Source organism: Cryptomeria japonica, chromosome 8, assembly GCF_030272615.1.
Source record: "Cryptomeria japonica chromosome 8, Sugi_1.0, whole genome shotgun sequence".
Lineage (NCBI taxonomy): Eukaryota > Viridiplantae > Streptophyta > Pinopsida > Cupressales > Cupressaceae > Cryptomeria > Cryptomeria japonica.
This window is the reverse complement of record NC_081412.1, coordinates 625,394,545-625,403,495: the sequence shown is the minus strand read 5'-3', so window position 1 is coordinate 625,403,495 and position 8,951 is coordinate 625,394,545. Positions and strand designations below refer to the sequence as shown.

General features: G+C 36.8%; 2 protein-coding genes across 3 annotated transcripts; both read right to left on the bottom strand.

Annotated features, from left to right (window-relative positions):
• Nucleotides 1-1,945: 1,945 nt before the first annotated feature.
• Nucleotides 1,946-7,724, bottom strand: LOC131045168 (uncharacterized). 2 transcript variants are annotated; one of them, XM_057978706.2, is made up of 7 exons: nt 7,518-7,720; nt 6,111-7,397; nt 5,264-5,390; nt 4,990-5,129; nt 4,571-4,633; nt 4,376-4,444; nt 1,946-2,484 (listed from the first exon to the last, which is right to left on the bottom strand). In XM_057978706.2, exons 2-7 carry the CDS (start codon nt 6,300-6,302, stop codon nt 2,413-2,415), a joined length of 663 nt encoding a protein of 220 aa, XP_057834689.1. In that variant the 5' UTR covers nt 6,303-7,397; nt 7,518-7,720; the 3' UTR covers nt 1,946-2,412. The 2 variants fall into 2 exon arrangements, with proteins under 2 accessions (XP_057834689.1, XP_059066093.1); XM_059210110.1 differs by having other exon boundaries at nt 6,111-7,724.
• Nucleotides 7,725-7,754: 30 nt separating this feature from the next.
• LOC131045169 (uncharacterized) lies at nt 7,755-8,580 on the bottom strand. The gene is made up of 3 exons (XM_057978707.1): nt 8,250-8,580; nt 8,100-8,146; nt 7,755-7,998 (listed from the first exon to the last, which is right to left on the bottom strand). The coding sequence occupies exons 1-3, from the start codon at nt 8,319-8,321 to the stop codon at nt 7,755-7,757; spliced, it is 363 nt and encodes a 120-aa protein (XP_057834690.1). The 5' UTR covers nt 8,322-8,580.
• Nucleotides 8,581-8,951: the final 371 nt, after the last annotated feature.

The following is an 8,951-nucleotide window of genomic DNA, read 5'->3' as shown; positions in this document are numbered from 1 at the left end:
AAATTCATGGGACCAACAGCTTTAAAATATTCCTAAAAAAGTCAATCCATCAAGCTGTTTTGAATCTTTTTCCAACCTATTTGGAGCACCTTGTAAGTTGCATAAAACAAACCGAGCTTACAATATGCAGACAAGACCATTTAACAAACTGGTCTAAATGCTTCCAATGTTTACTCAATTGAACTGTTGCTGATAATCCATTCAAAACTGAGCAATTTGTAAATAAAACACGTCCCAGAACTCGGTAGGAATTTAACAATATTGCCCAATTTCAATGCTTGTGGTAGTTTACATGGTAAGAACTAACAATGTCGCATTTCAGAGTGTCCTGAGATAGCTGCCCAGACATAACTCTCAGCAAGTTCATCTCGGCACCCTTCATTTCGACCCCCATAACAAAATAAATGAAATGAAAAAGACAAGACGGATCGTAGCCACATGATAGCCTTCTGCAGTTACAGATTAAAGATCAACGTGATTTTTCACGTTCATTGACACTTAAAAGAATAAAATTTTAAATGCCAAGGATGCTAAGACTCAACATTGTTCCAGAAATCTAGCATCCATTCACTATGATAGCGTTCTAAGCATCATATCACCGTTTTAACTGTTTGTTACATGTAGTTCAGAAAAAACTCTTCGTTATATATAATTTTAAATATTCTAACAGACAAATAATGGCCACATATATTTCAATGCTCACGATTTGATTCTTAGGTGGACAGCCGAATCTAGGCCTTCTGAACATTCCGACGACAAAAATACTAACTTTCCCCTGTTCTCGGCCACAGGAACAAATCTATTTAGCACCGACATAATTTAAATAAATCCAAAAGAGCCCTACACAGCATAGGAGCAGAGTCAACATATGCTGCCCGAATACCGTCCAACTGATAGATTTTTTAAACCTTTCAGAGAAGTTGGAACTATTTTAAAGATAACCAAAATCAGAAGCAGATCTCGAAATGATTATAAAAACTCAAGAAACTAATCGAATCTCTAAAGTTCATTATTCCTCTTCATTCCAAGATTGACTTCTCCACGTTAAACGTAAAAGTAGGCACAGTGATGAAAAAGAGCAAGCGGGGCATCTTTTTGTTTCTTCAAAAAATAGAGAAGTGTACATTATTATTCATATTAATGCGTTCTGAGCTTGTAGTCTTCAGATACACAAAAACAATAAGCATAAAGAAATCGCAAAATCCATGTAGATACCAACCATGGAAGGAAATCGACATAATATGCACACCCACAGACCATACAACCATATCCATTCATTTGCAAAAGGGCAAAAATGGCTTAAAACGTTAACTCTCTCTGCATATAGTTAGAAAACATGTCTTTTGAATAGTAAATAACAATAAATAATTACAACATAACTGAAGAACTGTCTTTTCTGATTTAATATTTTGAAATAGAAAATCTAGACAAATCAAACTGAGAGCAGAAGCATACGGATTTCTGTCCCGTTGATGTAACTCAAAAGAAAAATCCCATAAAATATTAAATGCACACCCACATTATTGAAAACACGTGTCCTGTTCATATACGACAATGATCAATAATACATCCCATTAAAGTATGAGAGATAACTGCCCTCCACATTACCAAAAACATTTGTCCTATTCGTGTACCAAAAAGTGTAGCTCTATTTATGTATCGACTACAGCCAAAGAACCGCTTGGTTTTAATGGCAAGGCCATTGTTCTAGACACTAGACGTATCGAGTTCAAATCTTCTCCATACAAAGAACAAAAACACCCACACAAATTCTTGAAAAGCATAGGAAAACGGGTCAATTTTTTCAAACTGTACATCTGAGTGCTTAGAAAATGAAAGTGACATTCTTTAGCCTGTATAGGAAAATCCACAATCCAAACACGCCAAATGAAAAAAGTCCATAATGCATCACGCCATAGTACCATCCCGTGAATACAGTCTACCATAAATTTAAACGTGACAACAGCTTATGTATTTCCTACAACAAAAGCATAGGCATATAGATTCAGATTAAGGTATTGAAATACACCCACCGATCCACACGCTTTGTACATTCAACTATTAAAATGACTACTTGGAGCCATTCAAAAATATCACAACGTTTATCTTCTATGAAGGTCTGTAGTACTATAAGATGGAATGTCTGGAATATATTCATACCTCCAGAGCTATAGAAGCATGGGAGGAAGTGACTGACATAAAGTTCTAAAAACTACATCACTAATTCACGCCTATACCTTCATCTACACCTACCCCTACACCTACACCTACTGTCATCGCACAAGCAGTGAGAACTAACATGAGGTTATTCAAAAGTTAGCGTCAATTGAAGTACATATGGTACAGATCAATTCTTCCTGGGAACATCACCAAAAAGTACCCTCGAAATCTCCCGTTCTTCTAGGCTTGGACCTAACCACAAACTGTCTTTAGTCGCTTTGCAGCTTGCACAAATCCAGCGATCACCTGCAACTCATCCAATTGCTTTACAGATAGCAAAGCAACAAATTTGTACTATGTCAGATCAACCAAAAACAGATCTTGCCAGATCAAACATATATAAATGACTTAACAATAATAGAAAGAACTGATCAGAACATTTTTTCAAATGCAGAATGATAGCAACAAGAAGCCAAACATTGATCAAGCTTACAGTGAGTAAAAACTGCCCATGGATCTACACAAGGCAGAGAAGCGTAAGCAACGAAAAAGAAAAAGAAGAGAAGTAAAATATATAATTGATCGAAATTGCAATAAATGTTCTCTTCCCATGAGAAGAAAGAGAGTCTTTCCAATTTTTCCAAATAGTTGCTTTGAGTGAAATTAGGAGGTTCTTGAACAAAATAGTCCATTGGATTGAATTTTTTTGTTTTCAGATTCAATAGCGACATTTTAGAGGGGCTCCCTATCCACTGAAGTGGGGGTAACAAAAAAAATACAAAACCCGTAACCTCCTTAACAGGAGGCCCCAGACAAGAGTCTGCTAATCCCACTCTTCAATTACAGATAACCACATGAATGACGAAAATATGGTCAACTGCGAAATTTGGAATCTTTAGCTGTAAAAACTAGAAGCGGCTACCTTTCAGAAGGAGAATTTTAACAGTTTGCACTAACAGTTGAGTTCAATTACGCGGAGATACAATGATAAATACTAAATGACAAACTAAATGTGGTCTTAAATTATTTTGTCATGCAGAAAGAATCATACAAGCCTGTAGCCCATAAGAAAAATAGATGTTGGGACAACTACAAAAGATTACTAAATTCACTGAGGAATGCCTGCTGAGAAATTTTCAAAATAAACTCTTCCATTGAACTATTTGGTTAGGGATGCTTGCTTGTTTAGCGGATCCCCTTGAATTGGGTGAATTAATGTTTACATACCGTGAAGAATGGTGACGAGAATTTTCTTGGGGCAGGTATTGTCCATAGATATTACGGGGCCATAGATGTTACGGGTGTCTTGACTCTTAACAGACAGAAGCTCCACGAAGGGAAGTTTCAAAATCTTATTCAAAGGAGAAAATATAGAAGCGTCATAGAAAACCTAAACAATGATCTATAAAACTTCCTATAATATCTCAAGTTAGTGCCCACATAAAATCGTGGACCTAAGATCTAGGCTTTGCAGTTTTCCTATCACAGATTTAATGCGACCAGCTGTTTAATTAAAAACTTAAAATTCAACTGTAGTCTACCCCATGCCTTCAGCAATCTTCAGCAACCACTGCAAATCTTTCTCCTAGATCATAGGCGCTCCTTATTCAATTTAATAGATTTTAACTTTAGCCAAAAGATTTCCACCTAAACAACACACTTCAGATTCTTTACGAGATTTCAACCACTCTAACCCCAAAAATATAGGTGCTCCAGTTTCTTCATATTATCTTTTAACTTTTACCATTTCCAAATCATCCTTCGTCAACACTTCTTAAATAGAAACTTGGCATTTATTGACATGTAGAAACCAAATAATCACAAGTTAATAATTATCAGTTTATAAAGTAATATCTACCTGGGTAAAGAAGCCGCAGGGTTATATACCTAGGACCTGTATTAGACCCCACAACCAAAACCTTTTTGTGAAGGTTTATGAATTCACCAAACAAAAAAAATTACTCATTGTCGACCGTATTTATTAATCATTTGAAATTCAGAATATATTTATTAATTAAATGAAATTCAAATTATATGATTTTGAAATTTTAATTAATTAATAAATAAGGTGTGATGATGCATACTTATACTTACACGCACAGGCACACATATAAACACAGATAAACAAGAAACGCATGCACCCTCCTAACACAAATTATCATGCTGATTGAAGAAATAATTTCCTTTTCCTGGTAAAAACAAGTAAATTGAGAACCTGTGATATGAAGTGCCTCTCCACGGCATGGACTAATTGCTCCTTTGAAGGGTTGGGCCCTACTTCAACCTGAATCACAAGAATTCAGAGTAACCAGTTAATAAAAACTTGTTAAAGATGTTTAGTCAAAATTAAATCACTTCTTATTTTAAATATTTAGCGTAAACTAGCTCAGCATAAATAATCAACTCGTACAAGGTTAAAGTGCCTCCAATATCTCCACAAGGCAGCTGTTTCCAGTTTACCAAGGTTAACCTTCTGCATGCTCAATCATAAAAATCAAACCTTATTAAAGTGTGTAGCCATGATGTGCAGAACAAGCTCTTTTCTCAAATCAATTTGCTTAAAATTGCAAGGAAATTCCATTAGTTGAACTTGTAAAATTGAAGATCTCATGAAACTGGAAATCTAACCCACAAACTGCACTATAAAACCGTAGCAATCTAGATTTTTTACCATAGATACTGTACAATTTGTGGGTCAATACCCTACATGAATTAACCACTATTATTTATCCATCAAAGAACTTTTGTACAGCCATAAGTTAATTCTTATAGGCTACATTAACAAAAAGAAGCACCCATGTATTTTTCAATGATAATGTTATGTTTTACCGGCATTCCATGCGAAGGGGGTTTTGAATCTGCAGTATGCAAGTCACTGGCATTATTTCTGCTGGCAGCTTTCGATATTGATGTAGTAGACTTATGAGGACGCACTCTAGGTTTGCAAGGTTTTTGAAACTCCTCAGAAGCTGTAACAATATGATTAACAGCAGGTTAAAAGGGATCAACAAATGCAGAAGAGATGTGAAAATATAAATCATTTTGGACTGATGACATATACCCAGTAGGGAATTTCATCAAGGCCTAAGTATTTTGGCTTTACCCAAATCCGAGCTACTCCAGAACGGATTTTCACAATCAATTTCATCTTCTTCTTCATGCCCAGTTGGAGCTTCAACTACGCTCAGTGCATTCCGCTGCAGCTTTACTTCTACCCCATTCTTCAAAACCTAAATATGAAAAGATACGGACTAAATTAAATGTGTTAATAAATAAAATCACCTCATAACCCTTAATGCAGACAGGAGGATCTACTGTAAATTTCTATAAATCTAACAAAATGCAACTTTAAGATCTCAGTTAAACATGCGTCCTGACTGGATTTCAATACATTTGAGAAAATGCCATTTAAAGCCTGCAAACGATGTCTATCCACTCAATTCAACAAATATACCAAAATGCAGCTACAAAATCAAATTCAACAAGTCTAACAAAATGTAACTTCAAAATCAAATGAGGAGTTGTGCCCACTCTAAATAGTTATACACACACCAAACTGAAATAAATGATACAAATACAGCTTGAAAATAACCAGGAGTTCTACCCACTCTAAATTTCGGTATATCTTGATGAATACAACTAGAAAATTAAAAATAGAAATCTACCCAGTACTCTAAACTTAATATAAAATTCTAACATGTTGTAAACTTCAAATAATCAATTAGTAGTTGACAAAGAAAAAAATTATATTCTAATCATTTAAATAGATTACAGCAGATCTCATTCATACAAAAAAACACACAGAATTTACTGCAAGAATTTGGCTACAGACTTAATCCTTTTACATTTAGCAACTTAAAGTGAACTCCAAATCTGCAAATTAGGCCTATGCAAAATTGTGCTCTCTCAAGTCCCGTTTCAGGAAGGCATTGAAAGATCTAGAAGCTTACCAGCCAATGCCAGCCACCCAGACCCACAGCCTTCTTCACAACGCCATGAAGCCCAACAAGAACAGACTTTGTCCTGTTATTTCCCGTCACAACAACTTTTGTATGCCTTGGAAGCACAGAAAGCTCTTCATCTCCACTTTCTTCGCCACAGGGAGATAAAGGCCTGTGCGTACACCCTACAGACTCCAGCATTTGATAAGTTCTCTTCAAATTTACTATAAAATCACAGTGAAATTCACCGACTCTGGCACTGGAATTTAGCCACTTCAATAACTTCTCCACCAAGATTTTTTTTAATTTTCAGTCCAAAATCACTGCGGAGCACCTGGATCAAATTACACTCCGGCGGAACAAAAAACCTCTTTCAATTCACGAAATTTTAGCAGGTATTTCTTAATTGCTGGAGATCTAGGTGTAAATCATTGTAATTTAACCGCTATTACCTCCGGCTGGCTTTTGAATCAATGATTTAGCATACGCTCATAACCGGACAAAAAAAAGTCCACAAAGTTACTAAAAGCGGACAAAAATGCCTCTCGACAAAGCCAAATTTCGCCGCTATTTTTAACCAGAAAAATCTTGATCCCCGCAACTTTTCCAGAGAATCCTCCGGCAACTTTAAGCGGGGCGAAATACTCGTCTGAAAAGCCAGATTTCACAAGTTTTCCCTCGACGAAGAAGAAGCTTCACTATCGCCATTTGTTTACACAAATTAGGAAATCCTCACCTGAACTTTCACCGCCTCAAACCTTCCAGAAATTTCCTGTCGGCCATATTTTGCTGCTTAACAACCCGTGTAGCAAATGCTGCTAAATCACTTGATTTCCACGGTAATTTGGACACTGCCTCCGCTAATTCTTCGGAGTAGACGAAGAAAATTCTTTACTGTTCAACTCTGACCTTAAATTGCGTCTCCAGCTCCTCAGCTATTTGACCTGGACGAAATAAACTTTTTTTTTTTTGTACTCCAATTCGGCAGCTTCTTCAATCTCGAGAACTATTGCCCTAATTTAGTCTTCAACACCACAGCTTCTTCAATCTGCAACACAAATGTTACCAAAAACCATGATCTCCACCTTAAACTCCCCGCAAACTCCACATAAGAAAAATGTGGCTAAATAACTTGCTTTAAACCAAAATCCCCTATCAACTCCACAGATTCTTCAATTCGAACCATTAAATAAAACACCCTGAATTCACCATGACTTTTCTCAACTCTTCATCTTAAAAATGCTGCAACTCTTTTCAATTTCCGCACATTCTTTCACTCCTGATCACCAAACTTTCCTGCTCGACACCAATTTTAACAGATCCACAACTTAACAGTGCTGAAAACAACAATTCGAGCTTATATTCACATAAACACGGAAAAAACACCCTCCATAACCATAAGAGAGACAAGCTTACTTAAAACTTAATAATGGCCGCCACGGCGAGCTCCGAAAAAACTCCCACCTGACCAATTCAACCCCCAAAAATCGACCCACATGCTCAAAATCGCCTGGAAACAAGCCGATCCGCGCGAATTACCGCCATTCGAACAAGGGTTTCAACCGAAACTGAAGATCGAAAGCACAAAAATATTTTTCACTACACACCTCGCAAAATGCGCTTCCACTGGAAGTGACAAGGACTGGAAACTAATTAACCCATGCCACGTGGACGCACGACCCTTTGCAAGTTTGAGGCCCAATTGCAGCGCTCCGAGCCCGTGCGAGGGAAACCCCACCGGCACGCCCGGTCTACAACCGGCTGTTCCCGGTCCCAAATTTTGAAACAGTGAGCCCGTTTGAAATATCCGAGATGACTGACACGTACCCCGAAGTCGACGGCCATGCCGGTAACCTGGCAGTTTCTGCGGCTCATGCACGCCCATACTGACCAAACCCTAATTCCCAGAAAATTAAATCATTTTTAATTCCGATTTGAGATCCCCTCTTTAGTATTAATCTTTAAGGAAAGAGAAAGAGAAAGAGAAAGGCTCTGTACCGAATTGACCTTATCTTGTTTCGATTCTGAGTATGTCTGTGGACCCTCTGTCAGACAACATTATTTAATTTTTCTATTATAAACTGTCAGAACAACATAACATTCGTTAAAATTGAAAATTGAGTGACTTGGAAGCGCAAGGGTTCGAACCTGTGACCTGTGAAGCTGCAAAAAGTAGTAGGTAGGTAGCACTTGTTGAAGCTGTGCGTTTGGGAGAAACATTCTTCCGAGTTTAAGACGGATTTCTTACGTTCTCTGCTGAATCTTTTTTTGATTGTCTGTTATCATTTTTCTCTTCTCTGCTCGTCTTTTGAGGAAGTAAATTTGTTATTTCTATTTCTCGTCGATCTGTCAATTTGGAATGTGGACAAATTTGGAAGACAGGCCTCGCTTTCTATAAAACTTGATAAATAAATAAATCATGAAGAAATTCTTTCAGAGTTAAGACGTATACATAGGATAATATGGATAGAGGGGCCCTGTACGGGTGTAATGTCTAAGTTTTGAGGCCCCTTTTTTAAATATTTTAGAGGTACGTACAAAATTTACTCAGGTCGGAGGCATGATTATTATGGATTATGGCAGCATCCCTTTGAGGCTATTTTTTCTAACTAATTATGTCATGGAATTTAACATTCAAAACAATTGTGTTGTATGGGTAAAGCATCATTTTCTATTTTTTTTATAGATAATGTTGTATGTGGATTTAATTGTGTTCAATTTTTTTAAATCAATGTTTCAAATCATATTTCATATTCATCATTATTTTGATTCTTTGGGTTTTCTATCATAAGATCATCACGGAGGGTGATCTAGATTAAGCTAGCATAAGGTGGAGGGCTAAAGGGGAGC

What these genes read in the sequence shown, in the direction of transcription:
- LOC131045168 (XM_059210110.1), bottom strand. Translation starts at nt 6,302, where the DNA reads ATGCTGGAGTCTGTAGGGTGTACGCACAGGCCTTTATCTCCCTGTGGC. An exon ending in ATTGGAGGCACTTTAACCTT is followed by an intron (nt 4,445 to 4,570) that starts GTACGAGTTGAT and finishes CTTGTGATTCAG; the next exon opens with GTTGAAGTAGGGCCCAACCC. An exon ending in AGAGGCACTTCATATCACAG is followed by an intron (nt 2,485 to 4,375) that starts GTTCTCAATTTA and finishes CTATCTGTAAAG; the next exon opens with CAATTGGATGAGTTGCAGGT.
- LOC131045169 (XM_057978707.1), bottom strand. Translation starts at nt 8,321, where the DNA reads ATGTTTCTCCCAAACGCACAGCTTCAACAAGTGCTACCTACCTACTAC. An exon ending in TGCAGCTTCACAGGTCACAG is followed by an intron (nt 8,147 to 8,249) that starts GTTCGAACCCTT and finishes GTTGTCTGACAG; the next exon opens with AGGGTCCACAGACATACTCA. An exon ending in AACAAGATAAGGTCAATTCG is followed by an intron (nt 7,999 to 8,099) that starts GTACAGAGCCTT and finishes TCTGGGAATTAG; the next exon opens with GGTTTGGTCAGTATGGGCGT.